The 21,172-nt window shown below is 36.7% G+C and overlaps 2 protein-coding genes across 6 annotated transcripts in view; both read right to left on the bottom strand.

Annotated features, from left to right (window-relative positions):
• The window catches only part of LOC307182790 (torsin-1A-interacting protein 2-like), a 40,745-nt gene that overhangs the window by 7,097 nt on the left and 12,476 nt on the right, over window positions 1-21,172 (bottom strand). For 4 of the 5 annotated variants that reach the window (XM_079914305.1, XM_079914306.1, XM_079914308.1 and 1 more), the window contains one exon: window positions 1,881-2,059. In XM_079914305.1, the coding sequence (XP_079770431.1) occupies window positions 1,881-1,914 (34 nt within the window). In that variant the 5' untranslated portion in view covers window positions 1,915-2,059. Of the gene's footprint in view, window positions 1-1,880; window positions 2,060-16,924; window positions 16,997-21,172 lie in introns of those variants that run through there. The other variant, XM_079914304.1, reaches the window with a different exon arrangement.
• On the bottom strand, window positions 13,823-16,931 carry LOC307182812 (torsin-1A-interacting protein 2). The gene has a single exon (XM_079914353.1). The coding sequence runs from the start codon at window positions 16,429-16,431 to the stop codon at window positions 16,036-16,038; it is 396 nt and encodes a 131-aa protein (XP_079770479.1). The 5' UTR covers window positions 16,432-16,931; the 3' UTR covers window positions 13,823-16,035.

Here is a 21,172-nt window from a genome sequence, read left to right as displayed (position 1 = left end):
TATGAGGCACTCTTCCTAAACATTACTTCTCTTGATTTTCACTAAAGGTGACTGATTAAACAAATTCACTATCATGTTAATCTAACAAATAATATGAATGTAAAACTATTTTGAATGACAAACCAATTTTTGGTAGTATTAAATACATCCTCTTCCCTAATGAAATAACAGACCTAGGCAATAATCATCAACAGCAACTAAAACCATTATGCAAAAGGATAATGAGGAATTTTATGAACGAGATGAGTGAGACTGACAACTGCTGAACCCACTGATCAATCTTAACACCACAAAAAGAAGGAAAACCAGACATTACTATAACCTCTCGAATTCAATGCAATAGGAAGTACACCATACCACTTATGAAGTATTCTTGCCAAACTGAATCTGAATCTGATCAAGCTTCTAGAGCTAACTACCAGTTTCCAAGAAACACAGGGATAGAGGGATACATTAAATTATGCCTCAGGAATGTAATCAGCAAAACCCATAATGAGGGAAATTCTAAGGGACAAAAGACTTTGTTTATTTAATAACAGCAGGAAATAAAAATAAATGGCAAGAAAAAAAAAGGAGTAACCTATTGATTAAGAGGTACTTGAATACATCAACAATGTGTGGACCACACTGTTTAGATTCACTGTCCTGCAAACCAGTTGTTAAAGAAATATTTATGATATAATCAGAAAACTTTGAACACCAGATATTTGATGAGACTCAGGAATTATTGTTCATCTTCTATTTATGATAAAGGTATTGTGATAGTGTTTTAACAAAGAAATCCTTATTTAGAGATAAGTTTCAAGTATTTATGGCTAAAATTATGTGACACCTAGAATTTGCTTCAACTCAATGATATGGGGGTAAGGAGAAGTAAGGGAGTATAAATGAAACCACATTAGCCATATGTTGACAGCAGATGAAGCTGTTTGATGGGTACATGAGATTCATTTCCTCTCTCTACTTTTATATGTTTGAAATTTTCCATAATAAAGCTTAAAAAAAAAAAGAGCAACCAAAAAGATGTATCAATCAAATGCAGTATGTGGCCCAAATGTAAAGAAAAAAGAATTTAAAAACCCAACAGTGAAGAAAAAAAAAAGTATGAGACAATGGGGGAAATGTGAATACTGGCTGTATATATGATGACAGCATGGAATAACTATTAATTTATTTTTTAGGTGTGCTAATGCTATTTTGGTTCTTTTTTTTATTTTTTAAATCTATCTTTAAGAGATGTAAACTAAAGTATTGACAAATAAAATGATATAATGTCTTGGGTTTGCATTTAACTATTCCAAGGCAGGCAGCAAGAGTACTATTATGTAGGTAAAAGTTGAAGTTAGATTTTGAGTACATGGGACTTCATTATACTGTTCTACTTTAATATATTTAAAAATATCCTTAATAAAATATTTAAATATACCCTTCTCTTCTGAAAAACCTACTTCATATTTTGCCTATTTTATATCATATATATATATAGACACATACACATAAGTAGGATGAAGAATTTAAATTTCATCTTTCCTTATAATTGAAAGATCCCCCTCCAAATATATAGCATATAGCTTACTTGATTTTTAAAAATTTAACTCTAAAGATCTGTCTACCATCTTTTTTTAAGATGCATTGTAATTTTTCCAATACTATAGCTTCCTACTATGGGAGTCTCTAAAATATAACTCTTTTTCATAATTAGGGTCTGGTATTATGGTAAAATTCAGTAAATATCAAAGAATAGGAATCATAACAAATTAAGCAATTACGTTAATTTCTTTTTTACTTCCAAACTTCAGTTTTAGTCACCAGAGACTTTCTCTCTAGCACAGCCCTAGTTTCCTACAGCACAAACCTAGTGTTGTACAAACTAGTCTTACCCTCTGGAGGATCCCTAAGTGCTCTGTCGGTCATATTTGCGTTTTATCTCTTCAGACTTTGGGATACTTTTTGTTAGTGTCTGGTTTTCCTTGTGCAGATGTCTTGTTTTCTTCTTGTCCCAAGTCCCAACAGGCTCATGCTTCCCGTGGACCCAGGAAACAAGGCATATATACAGGGACTAAAATAAAATGAAAAAAATTAAATGACTTTTTTATTCATACATGGGAGAAATGCCAATTTCAGCTTTATTTACTAAATCTGTTTAGTTTGAGTAATATTTCCTCTCTGAAACTTTTCTAGTGAAGAGAAAGTGTTTTCTGGCTTTCATGAGGATCATATTCCAAATCCTAGACTACAAACTGAAGAAAAGCTTCAGATTATTAACCTTGTATAGATGCCATAGCCTTCTAATACATTCCAATGTGTCTGGAAGGATGTAAAAAGTAAGACCAAGTGACCAGAATCTTGAAGAGAACATCTTTGAAACTTAAATGAAAAGTAATTCTAAGACTAAAAATTGAAATGAAAAGTAATTCTAAGAGTAAAAATTTAAGTCACTGTTGAGTTAATCACTGCAGATTTCCTTTATGTCTTCAATTTCTGTCCCATATATATTTCTCAGAGTTTGCCTATCAGAAGCTTTCACTTATCATTAACAAGTAACAATGCACACGAGCTACCTACAAACTAAGATGGCTGTCTTGGTGTTAGGAAGAGGAAATACACATTTTGTGTTTAGTCACTGCCTTCTTAGTGGTTTTCACACAGTATTCTTTTGTAAAATATGGAGACAGGTATCTCTTTATACAATGCCCTTCTATACAGTGCTCAAAGAAGACTAAATATAAATGATTATGATCTTAAGTCATTATGTTTACTCTATAGCCTTTAATTAAATGTTTCTGTAAAGAAACACAAAAAAATAAATGATTATGAGCTGTATATAAAAGGAATAAAAATCAGAGGCAATTTATAAGCAATAAAAACTTAATCATGTCATTTTATAGTTAAATCTTATTTTTTTGTCAAAAACCATACCACTCAAAGTTACTTAACCTTCACTATCTATAAAAATGATTAAGGATTGCTATGATGACTAAATATAAAATATGTGTGAAAGAGCTTTGTAAAGTGCTACATTTTTGGGATAGCCTAGTTGAGGTTAGTCAACTAGCCTTTTTTGTGTCCTTCTCACAACACTCTTTTATAAAATCTAATTTTACAAGTTAAAAAATTTAATCCCAAATGCCTAGCACAGATCTTAGTATACAGCAAGAACCCCATATTTTAATTGAAAAGAATATGAATAAGTGAATGAATGCTTGAATGTACGAATAGAGTGGTGTCAACTATAAACTGAATGTGAAGGGAGGGGTTAAAAACAGGCCTCCTTTCTGCTGGTGTGAACACTTAGAAACAAGTCTCAGATTTGGAGGGTTCCTTGTCACCCTTTTATCTGCTTCAGACTCCTGGGACTGGGCTTATACATCTCCTTTTCATTACCATCATATGTTGCAATGAGGGTTACCTCCTATCCTATTTTGTGATAGAAAATAAAAAGTCCCCAATCCTTTAAAAATAAAGTCCGGTTACAAAAATTTTAGAAAGCGAAGATGCTATTCACAATAACTGTAAGGTACCTCATGATAAAAACTAAAAGGTACCTAGTAATAAATCTAACAACACATATGCAAGAATTTTAGAGTAGGGTGAAGTTTATGGTATGTAAATTATACCTCAATAAACTGTTTTAAGAAAAGAACTTTTAGGGAGAAAAGTATAAAACTTTACTGAAGGACATAAAAAGGACCTAAATAGAGAAATACATATAGACGGTAAGACTCAAAGCCATTTAATGCCACTTCTTTCCAAATTAATCTATAAATTCATTGCAATTTGAAACAAAATCTTGAGACAATTTTTTTATTGTTATATGTTTCTTATGGAATGAACAAGTTGACCCTAAAATTCACAAAGAGCAGTAAAGGATTGAGAAGAGTCAAGATAATTCTGAAGAAAGAAAAAAGAATTTTGAAGAAGGGGGGATATTTTTACCAGATATATCAAGATGTTAAAAACAATAGGGCATTGGTGTAAGAGACAGATTACACAGAATAGAGAGACAAGAAATATATGCATACATAAATAAAGGAAATTGAGTGACAAAAGAAAAAGAATGGATTAGTGAATAAATAGTTTTGGGACAAATGACTTTTCAAATGGGAAAAAAATTAGATTTCTACCTCCACAAAAATCAATTGCAGATAAGAGACCTAAATGTAAAGAGCAAAACTTTGAAATTTTTGGATGAAAGCATGGAATACCTTTATAATCTCAAGGTTTTCTTGATCAAGATATAAAATATACAAACCATAAGGGGAACTTTGACAAATGTGATGACGTTAAAAATGTTAATCTCTAGACAAATCATCAAAATCATGGTTAAAAGATAAATTCACTGACTATAAAGATATCAGCGACACATATAATCATTAAGAGATTAATATCTAGAATACATAAAGACTACTGCAAATCAGTAAGAGACAAATAATGCTATTTTAAAAGCAGTGGGCAAAAGAGATGAACAAGCAGTTAAATAAAGAGGACATCTAAAAGTCTACTGAATTGGTAAGAAACTTAGTCAAGGAAATGCAAAATGAATTAATGATGAGATACCATTTCACAACCACCAGATTGGCAAAAATTTTTAAATCAGGCAATACCAAATGTTGGTGAGGATTTGGAGATAACAGAGATCTTTACTGGCAATGAAGTAAACTGTTATAGCTTTGGAGAGCAATATGGCAATACCTAGTTAAGACACACACACATTCTATAAATCGGCAATTCTTTTAGACATATACCTTAGAGAAACTTTTCCTCAAGTGCCCAATGATGTTTGTAGCAGCATTGTTTAAAATGAGGAAAAATGAGAAAATCTTAAATGTCCATAAATAAGGAAGTGGAATTTTTAAATTGTAGTATATTCTTTTTTTTTTTTTTTTTTTTTTGTGGTACGCGGGCCTCTCACTGTTGTGACCTCTCCCGTTGCAGAGCACAGGCTCTGGATGCGCAGGCTCAGCGGCCATGGCTCACAGGCCCAGCCGCTCCGCGGCATGTGGGATCTTCCCAGACCGGGGCACGAACCTGTGTCCCCTGCATCGGCAGATGGACTCTCAACCACTGCGCCACCAGGGAAGCCCATTGTAGTATATTCTTAAAACATAATATTGTATATAAATTAATGAGTTAGATATCAAAAATTTATAAAGATACAATATTAAAGCATTTATATAAAATTTAATAAACACAATAATATATAGAGTGATTCAAAAATAACTGAACAAGTAACTATATGCTAATAAAATGGACAACCTGGAAAAAATGGACAATTTCTTAGAAATGCACAACCTTCTGAGACTGAACCAGAAAGAAATAGAAAATATGAACAGACCAATCACAAGCACTGAAATTGAAACTGTGATTAAAAATCTTCTAACAAACAAAAGCCCAGGACCAGATGGCTTCATAGGAGAATTCTATCAAACATTTAGAGAAGAGCTAACAATCTATCCTTCTCAAACTCTTCCAAAATATAGCAGAGGGAGGAACACTCCCAAACTCATTCTATGAGGCCACCATCAGATACCAAAACCAGACAAAGATGTCACAAAGAAAGAAAACTACAGGCCAATATCACTGATGAACATAGATGCAAAAATCCTCAACAAAATACTAGCAAACAGAATCCAACAGCACATTAAAAGGATCATACACCATGATCAGGTGGGGTTTATCCCAGGAATGCAAGGATTCTTCAATATACACAAATCAATCAATGTGATACACCATGTTAACAAATTGAAGGAGAAAAACAATATGATCATCTCAATCGATGCAGAGAAAGCTTTCAACAAAATTCAACACCCATTTATGATAAAATCCCTCCAGAAAGTAGGCATAGAGAGAACTTTCCTCAACATAATAAAGGCCATATATGATACAAACCCACAGCCAACATCATCCTCAATGGTGAAAAACTGAAACCATTTCCACTAAGATCAAGAACAAGACAAGGTTGCCCACTCTCACCACTATTATTCAACATAGTTTTGGAAGTTTTAGCCACAGCAATCAGAGAATAAAAAGAAATAAAAGGAATCCAAATTGGAAAAGAAGTAAAACTGTCACTGTTTGCAGATGACATACTATACATAGAGAATCCTAAAGATGCTACCAGAAAACTACTAGAGCTAATCAATGAATTTGGTAAAGTAGCAGGATACAAAATACACAGAAAGCTCTGGCATTCCTATATACTAATGATGAAAAATCTGAAAGTGAAATCAAGAAAACACTCCCATTTACCACTGCAACAAAAAGAATAAAATATCTAGGAATATACCTACCCAAGGAGACAGAAGACCTGTATGCAGAAACTTATAAGACACTGATGAAAGAAATTAAAGATGATACAAACAGATGGAGAGATATACCATGTTCTTGGATTGGAAGAATCAACACTGTGAAAATGACCCTACTACCCAAAGCAATCTACAGATTCAATGCAATCCCTATCAAACGACCACTGGCATTTTTCACAGAACTAGAACAAAAAATTTCACAATTTGTATGGAAACACAGAAGACCCCGAATACCCAAAGCAATCTTGAGAAAGAAAAACGGAGCTGGAGGAATCAGGCTCCCTGACTTCAGACTATACTACAAAGCTACAGTAATCAAGACAGTATGGTACTGGCACAAAAACAGAAAGATAGATCAATGGAACAGGATAGAAAGCCCAGAGATAAACCCATGCACATATGGTCACCTTATCTTTGATAAAGGAGGCAAGAATATACAGTGGAGAAAAGACAGCCTCTTCAATAAGTGGTGCTGGGAAAACTGGACAGCTACATGTAAAAGAATGAAATTAGAACACTCCCTAACACCATACACAAAACTAAACTCAAAATGGATTAAAGACTTATATGTAAGGCCAGACACTATCAAACTCTTAGAGGAAAACACAGGCAGAACACTCTGACATAAATCACACAAGATCCTTTTTGACCCACCTCCTAGAGAAATGGAAATAAAAACAAAAATAAACAAATGGCACCTAATGAAACTTCAAAGCTTTTGCACAGCAAAGGAAACCATAAACAAGACCAAAAGACAACCCTCAGAATGCAAGAAAATATTTGCAAATGAAGCAACTGACAAAGGATTAATTTCCAAAATTTACAAGCAGCTCACGCAGCTCAATATCAAAAAAACAAACAACCGAATCCAAAAATGGGCAGAAGATCTAAATAGACATTTCTCCAAAGAAATAGACATTTCTCAATATACAGATTGCCAACAAACACATGAAAGGATGCTCAACATCATTAATCATTAGAGAAATGCAAATCAAAACTACAATGAGATTTCATCTCACACCAGTCAGAATGGCCATCATCAAAACATCTACAAACAATAAATGCTGGAGAGGGTGTGGAGAAAAGGGAACCCTCTTGCCCTGTTGGTGGGAATGTAAGTTGATACAGCCACTATGGAGAACAGTATGGAGGTTCCTTAAACTAAAAATAGAACTACCATATGACACAGCAACCCCACTACTGGGCATATACCCTGAGAAAACCAGAATTCAAAAAGAGTCATGTACCAAAATGTTCATTGCAGCTCTATTTACAATAGCCAGGACATGGAAGCAACCTAAGTGTCCATCAACAGATGAATGGATAAAGAAGATGTGGCACATATATACAATAGAATATTACTCAGCCATAAAAAGAAACAAAATTGAATTATTTGTAGTGAGGTGGATGGACCTAGAGTCTGTCATACAGAGTGAAGTCAGAAAGAGAAAAACAAATACCATATGCTAACACATATATATGGAATCTAAAAAAAAAAAAATGTTCATGAAGAACCTAGGGGCAAGACGGGAATAAAGACACAGACCTACTAGAGAATGGACTTGAGGATACAGGGAGAGGGAATGGTAAGCTGGGACAAAGTGAGAGAGTGGCATGGACGTATATACACTACCAAACGTAAAACAGATAGTTAGTGGGAAGCAGCCACATAGCACAGGGAGATCAGCTCAGTACTTTATGACCACCTAGAAGGGTAGGATAGCGAGGGTGGGAGGGAGGGAGATGCAAGAGGGAAGAGATGTGGGGATATATGTATATGTATAACTGATTCACTTTGTTATAAGGCAGAAACTAACACACCATTGTAAAGCCATTATACTGCAATAAAGATGTTAAAACAAATTGAACGAATGAAAAAAAAATGAACCAACTACTGATACATACCATAACATGGATGAATCTAAAAAGTGTGATGAGCGAAAAAAGCCACACACAAGATTATATGCCAAATGATTCCATTTATATGAAGTTCTAGAATTGCCAATGGTCTGCAGTGATGGAAAACAGATCAGAGGTTCCTAGGGGAAGGACTACTGACTGGAAAAGGGCATGAGAAAACCTTCTGGAGTAATGAAAGTGCTTCATATTTTTATTGAGGTAGTGTTTGTCACCAAACTTAAAATCTGTACATTTTATTGCATGTAGAATATCCTCAAAAAACTTTTTTTCAAATAACAACTGAATGCTGTAAAAAACGTATTACTTGGAAACGGGGTTGTGGTCAATAAGCAGTCTGCAAAGAAATCATGAGAGATATTTCAATAATCTTGCAAATGTTCAATATACACCTTTCTTGTCACAAGGCACACATCATTCCTATAGCCCATTTCACTCAGACCCTTTGTAACATCGTTGTACATAGCCAAAACGTAGTCCCTCGAGGCTACAAGGAAGAAGTGGTACAAACACAGAGGTTCTTGACACATCCTCACAAAAAGTCACATGGTGGGGTATCTGGGAGATCTGGAGGCCACTATTCCAGAGGCAGGTCAATCTTTTCAACAGTGTCCAATCAATACCAGGAAATGTATACATTAGGAATCTCTGGACTGTGTAATAGAAGTGAGGCAGAGCCTCATGCTGATGGAAAATAGGCATGTTGGAGACTTTCTGCAGCTGTAGGAAAAACCACTCCATAAGAATGTCCAAAAAAAAAATACCTTTGATGGTATCTTTTGCAAAAAGGAACTGATGAAGTGAATCCCTTTCAAGTTCAATTGTGAAATGTTGGTTTTCAGTGCCCCATTTATGGAGGTTATGATTCATTTTTCCACTTAAAGAAAACAGCCTTATCACTGGTAGTTATCTCCACTTCTCTGTGACCCTGAAATCTGCACCAAAACTTATTGTTTTGCTTTAACTGTCTCCATGAGGGCGTGAGCCAGGTTAAAGTAGTAAGGCTGCATTCTCCATAACTGGAGAAAATCAACAGATAGTAGGCTGAGGGATGCCTACTATTTCGATATCCTGAGACCTCCCTGAAGAGGGACACAAATTTGCCTCAGTGCCTCTTCTTCTGTTGTGGCTACCCTGTGCTCTGTCTTTAAGATGCACCTTTTCTGCTCCATCTCAATGTACCAGTGGTAATGTTTTGTCAGCCTGGTAGGTGTTCATTGTCTGGTATATGGAATGACCTTTGCACTGCAGTAATACAACCAAGTTTAGCAGACTCCAACACATAAAATTAAATGTTGTAAGGTTATCTCTACAGATTGATGCATAATACATGTTTATATATGAATGTTACTGAGTAATAAAATTTTGAAAGTGTTCAACTATTTTATTGCTCTGTACATTGTTTAAACACATGAACAGAAAGGATATATGCTTGCTTCTATGGAGGAAAGGACAGGAATAGGATGAGAACAAGAATCGGTTTCAACTGTACCTGTAAAGCCTCTAAAAAAAAGAAAAAAAAGTATATGTGGCAAAATGTTAGCGCATTTTATCTATTTTTTCAAATTGAAGTATAGTTGATTTACAGTTGTGTTAATTTCTGTACAGCAAAGTGATTTGTTATACATATATATACATTTTTATATTCTTTTCCATTATAGTTTATCACAGGATATTGAATATAGTCCCCTGTATTATACAGTAGGACCTTGTTGTTTATCCATTCTGTATATAATAGTTTGCGTCTGCTAACCCCAAACTTCCACTCCACCCCTCCCTCCACCTTCCCTCCCCCTTGGCAACCACAAGTCTGTTCTCTATGTCTGTGAGTCTTTGTTTCGTACATAAGTTCATTTGTGTCATATTTTAGACTCCACATATAAGTGATATTATATGGTATTTGTCTTTTTTTTTCTGACTTACTTCACTTAGTATGAGAATCTCTAGTTCCATCCATGTTGCTGCAAATGGCATTATTTCATTCTTTTTTATGGCTGAGCAGTATTCTGTTGTATATAGGTACACCTTCTTTATTCATCTGTCAATGGACATTTAGGTTGTTTCCATGTCGTGGCTATTGTGAACAGTGCTGCTATGAACATAGGGGTGCATGTATCTTTTTGTTTTTGCAATGCCATGCACCTTGCAGGATCTTAGTTCCCCGACCAGGGATTGAACCTGGGCCCTCGGCAGTGAAAGCACGGAGTCCTAACCACTGGACCGCCATGGAATTCCCTATCTTTTTGAATTATAGTCTTGTCTGGGTATATGCCCTGGAGTGGGATTGCTGGACCATATGGTAATTCTTTTTCGGTTTTCTGATGAACCTCCATACTGTTTTCCATAGTGGCTGCACAAACTTACGTTCCCACCAACAATGTAGGAGGGTTCCCTTTTCTTCACACCCTCTCCAGCATTTGTTAAAATTTGTAAACTTTTTAATGATGGCCATTCTGACTGGTGTAAGGTGGTGCCTCATTGTAGTTTTGATTTGCATTTGTCGAATAATTAGTGATGTTGAGCAGCTTTTCATGTGCTTCTTGGCCATCTACATGTCTTCTTTGGAGAAATGCCTATTTAGGTCTTCTGCCCATTTTTCAATTGAGTTTTTTTTTGTTGTTGAGTTGTATGAGCTGTTTGTATATTCTGCAAATTAAGCCCTTGTCAGTCGCATCATTTGCAAATATTTTCTCCCATTCTGTAGGTTGTCTTTTCGGTTTGTTTATGGTTTCTTTTGCTGTGCAAAAGCTTGTAGATTTAATTAGGTCCCATTTGTTTACTTTTGTTTTAATTTCTATTGCCTTGGGAGACTGACCTAAGAAAACACTGGTATGATTTATGTCAGAATGTTTTGCTTATGTTCTCTTCTAGGAGTTTTATGGTGTCATGTCTTATGTTTAAGGCTTTAAGCCATTTTGAGTTTATTTTTCTGTATGGTATGAGGGTGTGTCCTAACTTCGTTGATTTACATGCGGCTGTCCAACTTTTCCAACACCACTTGCTGAAGAGACTGTCTTTTTCCCATTGTATATTCTTGCCTCCTTTGTTGAAGATTGACCATAGGTGTGTGGGTTTATTTCTGGGCTCTCTATTCTGTTCCATTGATCCATATATGTTTTTGTGCCAATGCCATGCCATTTTGATTACTGTAGCTTTGTAGTATCATCTGAAGTCTGGGAGGCTTATGCCTTCTACTTTTCCCTTTTTCCTCAGGATTGCTTTGGCAATTCTGGGTCTTTTATGGTTCCATATAAATTTTAGGATTATTTGTTCTATTTCTGTGAAAAATGTCATGGGTAATTTGGTAGGGATTGCATTAAATCTGTAGATTGCTTTGGGTAGTATGGCCATGTTAACAATATTAATTTTTCCAATCCAAGAGCATGGGATATCTTTCCTAAGTTAATGTATTTTAGACCTGGGTACATAGGTGAATGTTATTTCCTGCACTTTTCTATATGATTGATGTTAATATATTTTTTAAATGAGTAATCAAATAAAAATATATTAGCTTCTGTGAGGAAAAGTAAAAATCAAAAGAAAAGGCCTGTGGTATGATGAATTGGGAGATTGGGTTGACATATATACACTAATATGTATAAAATGGATAACTAATAAGAACATGCTGTATAAAAAAATAAATAAAATAAAATTCAGAAGAAAAAAAAAAAAGGAAAGGCCTGTAATGGTAACTCTGAGCCCACAAACAATGAACTTATGTTACAGAGGCACACTTCAACCACAGCCTCCTATACATTTTGTCATATCCAGTTGAGAAGAGATAGGACAAAGAAAAGCTACCCATGAGAACAAAATCAGAGCTGGGAGAGCAGTAGGACCTCACCCAACCTACTCCATCCTGGAAACCTCAGTCTTATGATGTATGGACTATTAATATTCCTTCTATTTTACAGATAAGGAAACTGAGATATAGAGATGTTAAGAATCTTACCCAAGAACACACAACTAGTAAAAAATATATATATGTATCATAAACATACTATAAGGCATCCTGATTCTATATTTGAATTGTGACTCTAGCACATATGACCTGGGTAAATTTGCACATATTCTTCAACTCTTCTCAAATTGCTTATTTTGGTGTTGTGAAAGTCTCAAGTGATATAATAAATCATGTAGCAACTACATCTACCACAATTATGATTATAAATGGGCCTAAAAAATATGACAATGATTTGCCTTGGGTCATTCATCCCACCAGGCCTCTTAATCTTTACATCTAAGACCATTTGACATACATAATTACAGGATCGACCTCAGTCCCAAGATTAATCTTGTTCTTCACCAGGAAGGATTTAAGAAGTTTTTAACAATTCAGCATCAAGTTCTAACAATTGGCTTTAATCCCTGTTCTAAAACTAAGACTCTCCCTCATCCCTAGTTCTAACTTCTGCCTCATTCTCTTATACCCTTCCTAGTCCTAAAGACGTACTACATGCCATATGATTGACGTATGTTACCACATTTAAACCTCACAACAGTATGAGGTAGGTATTACTACATAACCTATTTCACAGATGAAGAAACTGGATACAGAAAGGTTAAAATGCCCAAGGTCATTTAATAGTGCCAGAATCAGAAGACAAACCTAGGTCAGCTGGCTCCAAAGCTATTATTTTTCCTCTATAACAAGTAGTTTTCAAGCTGTGTTCCCAAGCTTCCATGGAGACTCAAGGGCTGCCAGAGGAGACTGAAGAGATAGAAGGGGTATGGCTCAACTCACTTTTACAGATACCTGTATTCTGCTGATTGCCACATACACTTTGGATGTCATGGAATTCTTTCTTGCGTGCCTGTCTGCCTGGGCTACCTTCTCCTACAACTTAGAGATGAATCTTAACTTAGTCACGCACAACTCAAGACAGACTCTGCTTTAGTAGGTACTTTCCAGTTGCCTGTTTCCATTAAACTTCCACTCCTAGGTCTGCATTAAAATAACAGAGAGTAGTTCTAGAAGTCTAGAAATGGCCACCATTACGTGTAAGTAATTATCATCTCTCCTACAGTACAGAAGTATAGATTATTATGGCTCATATAATCCAAAACAGTGAATCAATTGTCATGAGAATTTTAAGAATACACTTATACTTTAAAATTCATTATTCATAACTATGAAGTAGAGTATTTTAGAATAATCTGCAATATTTTAAGCCAAGTAAAGTCATACTTAAAAAGACCGAAGCTGAAAAGCTACAAAGCTTTCTAAATTTTTTCCCTTGCTCAATTTTATGAACTCTACCCCATGATGTTAGTTCTGAGAGCTGACCATATATCAGGTATGTAATGATAATCATGTATGAAGGCAAAGTACCCTTCTTAATGTAATATTAAAATTAGCATTTTTGATTCCTTTCTCTTGCCTATATACTCACATACCTTATAATGACAACACACAGAACTGTTTTTGAGGAGGGCTACAATAGAGCCCTCCTCACAGTTGAGAAAAATGACTGAGTTACAACCTGAAATATCAGCAGTGACCTTCACTCTGATGTGAAACCTCTTTATATGTCACCGGCAAAGTACAATAACTATCACTACCTTACAGTATTATGAGTATTCAGTTCCTATTCTTTTTTTTTTTTGTGATACGCGGGCCTCTCACTGTTGTGGCCTCTCCCGTTGCGGAGCACAGGCTCCGGACGCGCAGGCCCAGCGGCCATGGCTCACGGGCCCAGCCGCTCCGCGGCATGTGGGATCTTCCCAGACCGGGGCACGAACCCGTGTCCCCTGCATTGGCAGGTGGACTCTCAACCACTGCGCCACCAGGGAATCCCTCATTTCCTATTCTTTTAAGCCAGATAACTAAATACCCTGGATATGCTGCTATGGTATTTCTCAAAGTATAGTTCATAGAGTACCTGCATAAGAATCTCCTGAGGCACTATTTGTAAAATGTAGCTACCTGGGCCCCACAAGCAATCTAAGGAATAAAAATTTCTGTAAGATCGGAAAATTTGCATTTCTGACAAGCTCACCCAGGCACTGATTTGAAAACCAATTGTATAAATCCATTTAATATGTCCTCACTATTTAAGAATGAGATTGGTTAAAACAAAGACCCTTTCTCTATTTTGCCGATATTTAAAATTGCACACATGTAGTGCTTTTTGGTATGTGTCTGAAAAAGTTTAGGAGACAATAATATTGATCATAACACCACACTCAAAAGCAATACCTCAAAGTAAATTTTCACTTTTTAGAAAGAGCTTTAGGATAGTGTAGTTCTTAACCAATGGTAAATGATAAACTAATTAGTCTTCACTCAATTTAGCAGTCCACACAGTTTATTCAGCAATAGAACAGAAGAGAACTTCCATCATGACAGACATAAGGCAGATACAGGGCAGATCTCTGGGGTACATTCTTTAAGCAGACTAACAAGTGACTTTTTAACATGTGGCAGGCATGATTTGTTGCATACAAACAGCCATTCATTCCTTACTTCTTCCTTCCTAAAAGAGCCCTGATTTTATTAGGGGAGACAATGTGTCCTACCCAGGCAGTGCAACTCCATTCCCCTCTGCCAGGTTTCCCAGGTTCCTTTGTGAATCAAGGATGTAAGAAAAAATCTGTGAGGGACTTTTGAGAAAGATCTTCTTCCCAAATAAAAGACACAGACTTGAAAGGAGAAAGCTTTTTGCTCCTTACTTCCAGGCTTTGACTGGGACTGAAATGTCTGGAGCAGCAACAAGCTACATTGTACTCGGTGAGAACTATGAGGACAAAAAGCCAATATGCTAAAGATCCCAGAGGGGAAAGATAGCAAGAACCTGGGGCCTTGAGAACATTGTTGAGTTGCTACACAAGCACTGGATTATCTAGAATCTTAAGTGGAATTTTTAAATTGTTCAGTGGCCTCTGAGATGTTTTCTAAGTTTCTTAACCTGAACTCTAGTTTCATGATTCTTATGAACAAGTGAAGGCCAGAATGAGGCCAATGTCAGGTAAGACCTTCTTAGTTCTAAGAAAAATGCTTCCCCTAAACTGTTCATAATATATATGCAGTCAAGCTGGGTAACTCCTTTCGTCACCTATCTCCTAGGACAGGTACTTTTCCATTGCCAGGGGAGGACATTCTAAGTTCAGTCATCACAAAGACAGGATAGTCCTTGCTTATGTAGAGCCAAGGAGGTGTAGACAGAGGCATTTCTGCATGTTTTTATTGTCGCCTATATAGGTGCTGCCTGACTGAATGTGATTCCTCTGACAGTGACCAGTTATGGATAACGTCATAGCCACACTGAGGATGAGCTAAATAGAGCCAATGATGAATAAATGGTTATATATGAATAAATTTTATATATATATATATATAATTATCACTGATTAATATTTAAGAGGTGGAATTTAGAACAATATAGTTTATTATTAAAATGTTTAGTTGTTTTACTGGAATAATCTAGAATTCAGCTACAAGGATGCTTTCCCAGAAAAGTTTTCACTAGAATATAATGAAAGTACACACAGTATGGGGCTTCTCCTCCAGGACTACCATGTCATAATAACGTCAATAATTAGGCTGTGGAGATTTTTAGGAGTAAGCTAATTTCAAAACATAGGAGATATGGATTAGTCAGGTTCTAGATGAACAATCTGGCTTGGAATACTGATTAAATTCATGCTGAAGAAGAGATGCACAGACCCTGGAAGCAGATCCAACAACAATTTAAGCAGTTTCCCAGAGTAGTGACAGTCTGGATCAGATATAGAAAGGAGTCATTTTTCCATCTTCCTTGGGCTACTAGTACAAAACCCTCTAGAGTCTCCATGATTTTGACTGTTTCAGAAGTTATTTGCTTTGGCCAAGTTTTTTGTTCAAGGTTTTATCTGTTCTGGTCAGGATTAACTGTAATGCAGGGTTAAAACCAGCAACTCTAGAGTCATGTATCCTTTTTCTAACCAGTGGAGGACCCAGAAGAAATGGGTGGCAAGCTTTTTCAAAGGTCCACCTGGTAAGATTTTGGGGAGCCCACTCAAGTGGGAAAGACCAAGGAAGAACAAGGCTTCTATTAGCAGGATTATCAGGATAACACTCAGGGCAATAATCAGCTCTGTTAATACGGTCTAAGAATACTTGGTAACATTCATTCTCAACCAGTTCAGTTTGGTACAACCAGTGGCCTAGTTCTAAACTAGGGAACCACTGCTGTCCACAGTCAGGGCAATGTGAATTATCTGAGAACATTGGGACCTAGAGAGACAACACAGAAAGCAATGTAACTGTAAGAGGCAACAATGATAAAGAGAGACACCCAAACAACCAGTCCTATTACAGGTTTGGTTTAGCACTTTCTCAGTCCAACCACCATTACTTGGAGAGGGTAAAATGTGGCTTGCACCTCTGTGCAATTCTTCAAGATTTCGTTGTCTATTTTTCACTCACTTGCAACCCAGTCTCTGAACTCAGGGACTGATCCAGTCTATGTTATCAGTCACTTACTAACAGCACAGATCTCAGAATAGCTCCTTTAAATTCCAGCTTCTCAAGAAAAGATAGGGTTCTAGTCTAAGTTAATTATTTTTTCTTGTGTGTTATCAGCTGGTGGTATCATGCAGAGGCATCTGGCTTACTCTGCTTTGCTGGTAAGTTATTATGTCTGCTTGGTGAAACAGAGGAGCTGACAGGTCCAATGGGTCTTTGGTGGGCGCTGGCACTCTTGCCGTTGTAATACACGTACCCAAGTCTTAAGGCCTTGGCACTTTATAGCGATGTAGAGGGGTCAGGAAAACCTGGCAGAGTCCTCTTGAGCGTGGATCCAATGAAGTCTTTCTTGGGAGGACCTTAATCAGGACCCAGTCACAGGGAAGTAGCTGCTGTTGAGTTGGTTGAAGGGTCTGGGAATGCTTCACATACCTGTAAATAATAAAACTTCAGACGACTCATGTGGGCTTTGAGTTGCTCACAATATTATTAGAAACATGCATTTGGATGAGAATTGTCTCATGGGTTTCCCCATAACAACTTCATATGGGTTCAAACCAATTTATCTGTTGGGAGTTATTCTTATGCTTGATTGGGCAACAGGGAGGATTTTGGTTCATTTAAGGTTTGTATTAGCTTTATTTTAGGACTATATATTTCTTTTTCCTACTCCTTTGGAACTTTGGGAATAATAAGGTCTGTATAATCATGGTTAATGTGGTAAAACTTTGAGATTTCTTGTCTCTCTTCTGTGAAATGGGTGCCGTATATATAGTTCTCCCATAATGGGTGGGATAACATTAACAATGGTGACAGCCTTCTAAAACAGACTTCAATCCATGCAGGGAAAAGCTTACAAAATTATTAGATAATATTCTTAATAACTAACCATAGGAAGTTGGATGAAATCCTTTTGAAGGCTGAAAAAGAAAACACAAGGGACACGTCTCATTGTCCACATCTGCCTTTATAGGCTCATATGCATTTTAAGTTTAAGAAGGCAATTAAGGCACGGTCCTGAGCTATTCTTGGAAAATATATAGTAAATCAGTTGGAATTTACAGATGCTTTCATCATCTTTGTACTCCTTCATGACACTGAATGTAACAAGTAAACAAGGTAGGGTAGAGCAGGATGCATGGAACAACTAGACAGGCACCTAGGAAGTGCCACAGATCACCAGAGCACAATATATAGTCTGCCTTTCTCCAGTGTTCTTTTGTGAATTCTGAGGCCTGATCCTGTGAGAGCACTAAGGGACACTGGGGAAGATGTGAGTGTTAAAACTGTATAAAGATATAGCCTGGGGCTTCCCTGGTGGCGCAGTGGTTGAGAGTCCGCCTGCCGATGCAGGGGACACGGGTTTGTGCCCCGGTCCGCGAAGATCCCACATGCCGCGGAGCAGCTGGGCCCGTGAGCCATGGCCACTGAGCCTGCGCATCCGGAGCCTGTGCTCCACAACAGGAGAGGTCACAACGATGAGAGGCCCATGTACCGCGAAAAAAAAAAAAAAAGATATAACCTGAAAAGCAGAGGGAGTTATAACCCTTAGCTGTGATCAGCCAAAGCATTTTCCTTACAGACTATCAATAGCAGCTGTGATTCTCAGATTTTAAAACGGCAACTTTAAAAGACAACTGAAGAGCAGCCTCTGCCAGTGCTGCAACCTGGGGTCAATAGTCTGATGGGAGCCCCGGATGGGGTGGGATAGAATCAGTGTAGATACACTGATGTGTTTTTTGAGGTTAGGTGACAGTATGCATGAAGATTACCAACTCAGCTCCTCAGGCAGAGTGAACAGAAAGTAGGGTTCCTGACCTTTGTGGTGACAACATAGAGTATAACAGATTTCCCTGAGGGTCTACTGTCAAGAGCCACTACAGTAAAAGTTTCAGTTGTTGAACTGGGAAATCTTGGATGTCTAGTACATGAAACAAATAGATGATGAATAAAACCCACATGATTGTGGGGTTTATCACAGAAGTTAGTAGTAAAGTTATATGACTAAGTCTGACATTGAAAAGGTATAGAATTTTGGGTTTTTAGAAAGAAAAGGGGAAATTCAATTAAAACCACAACAAGATACTGTATTTCACATCCACCAGACCGGCAAAAATTAACAAGTTTGACAATGTGGGCTCTATATACTCTAGGCAAGACTACCCTCCCCTCAAACTCCACATCTCTGTTGGCTAAAGCTCCATTCCCTAAGCTCCAAATGCTCAGAATGAAGCATGGCCTTCCCCCAACCTTCATTTCTCTATCTTCAAGAGTTAAGCAAGACTAGAGCTCCAAGTATTCCTGAATCAAGAGCAATCTAGTGTTCCATATGTTCCCGACAAGACCACCCCTCCCCTCATCCTCCAAACCACAATGGGCAAGAGGGGAGTCAAAACAGGGCTCCAAAGCACTAAATGCTCAGAATAAGATCACCTATTACCAGCCTCCTAACTCATTCCTTCCTGAAAATACTCCTGGCAAGATTCTCGAACTACCCCCCCCCCAGCCTCACAAGCTTCACTACCATTATCTGCTTGAAAGCCTGAGGACCAACCAATCTCATCACACCTGTACCTCTTTTTATGTCAATCACCACATGGAGCCCAGAGCTTCCTGGTTATACTTCATCCTCTTATAGTCTCTAATCCCCATATGGCTCTGACAGCAGTAAGATAATATCCCCTTCTCTTCTTTACTTTTTTTCCCATAAAACATGTACCATTTTGATATTAAATATTTTAGCTATTTGTCTCTACTAAAACCTAAACTCCAAGAGTAGGGTGTTTTGTTTTTATTTACTGCTGTACATACCCAATAAACATTTCTTGAATGAATAAACAATGAGACTCCTTATACCCTAACACTAGGAGCATAAATTAGTATAACCACTTTTGGAATTAATTTGGCATTATCAGGTAAAGCTGAGGATGTGCACTTCCTGTAACTCAGTAATTACCTGAGAGTAGTCTCAGGTAACTACCCTAGAGAAAATTACACGTTTATTTAAAAACATGAATAAACATATTCAAGGTAGTTCTTTGTATAACAGCAAAATAACAACCAAAATGCCCAAGACAGTAGAATGGATTAAAAAAATTGAGATAGTCCCACACAGACATAGATGAAACTCAAGAATATTGAGCTGAAATATAAAGAGCAAGTAGCAGAAGAATACACACATACTCACTCTCTTATATAGTTTCCATTTACATAAAGTTTCAATATATTGCTTAGGAATAAATGCAATAAAGCTAAAAAGAAAAGGATAAGTACAAGGATAACTATTACCTTTGATGGGATAGGGAAGGGAATGGGGTTGAGAAAGGCATACAGAGTATTTCAAAGATAACTGTAAACATTTTTTCTTTGAATGGCTGGAGGTACAAGAATGCATCATAGTAGTTTACATAATCTCTATTCAATATTTTATTTTTTTCTACTTCTGTCTTCATTTTTACTTTAACTTTTAATTTTTATTGGAGTACAGGTGATTTACGATGTTGTGTTAGTTTCAGGTGTACAGCAAAGTGGATCAGTTATACATCTACATATATCCACTCTTTGTTAGATTCATTTCCTAAATAGATCATTACAGAGTACTGAATAGAGTTAGTTCCCTGTGCTATACAGTAGGTTCTTATTAGTTATCTATTTTATATATAGTAGTGTGTATACGTTAATCCCAATCTCTATTCAATATTTTATAATTAAAAAAAGAAAAGAGTGGAAAATAGCAGTGGGCTAGAAAAAGAGATTAATAGGCAAAACCAACTTTCACCCTGTGGACAAGAAGACCAGGAGCAGTTACTCTGCTCAGAGGCAAAGTGGGTGACTGAGGAAAACAGGAGTCCTACAGAAAGACATGGATCTTTGTTTTTCTCATAATATTGGAAGCAACTATCTCTTCATGGAAATAAAGTAACAGAAAATATATTGTAAATCAACTATACTTCAATTTTTAAAAATCTCTATGGAAAGAAAAAAGAAATAAGGTAAAAGAGGCCTACCTAATGTTAATTAATGGAATTAATTTTTCCATTAGGCTACCTAATGGAAAAGAACTTCACTTGGCCAGATATTCAACAGAAAAACTCCATCTCTGAAATAATACTTTTTTTTTTTTTTTGGCCACGCATGGAGCATATGGGGATCTTAGTTCCCAATCAAGGATTGAACCTGCGCCCCCTACAGTGGAATTGCAGTCTTAACCACTGGACCACCAGGGAAGTCCCCAAGATAATAATACTTAATAATAATAGCTAATACTTATTGAGCGTCACTATCTGTTCTAATACATGTAATACATTTTACATCTATTAACTCATGTAATTCTTACAATAATCCACTCTATAGTTAAAGAAACAGAGAGGCTGAGCAACTTGCCCAGAGCCACACAGGTCTTTGTAGAGAAATCAGTATTTGAATTCAAGAAGATTGGTTCCAGAGCCTGTACTCTTAACCACTATAAGACACTGCCTTTCTGAAGCAGTGACTGTTGAGTTTT

This window comes from Stenella coeruleoalba, assembly GCF_951394435.1.
Source record: "Stenella coeruleoalba genome assembly, chromosome: 1".
Lineage (NCBI taxonomy): Eukaryota > Metazoa > Chordata > Mammalia > Artiodactyla > Delphinidae > Stenella > Stenella coeruleoalba.
The sequence above is the reverse complement of the archived record's forward strand: the minus strand, read 5'-3'. Positions and strand labels throughout refer to the sequence as shown.

What these genes read in the sequence shown, in the direction of transcription:
- LOC307182812 (XM_079914353.1), bottom strand. Translation starts at nt 16,431, where the DNA reads ATGTTCTCAGATAATTCACATTGCCCTGACTGTGGACAGCAGTGGTTC.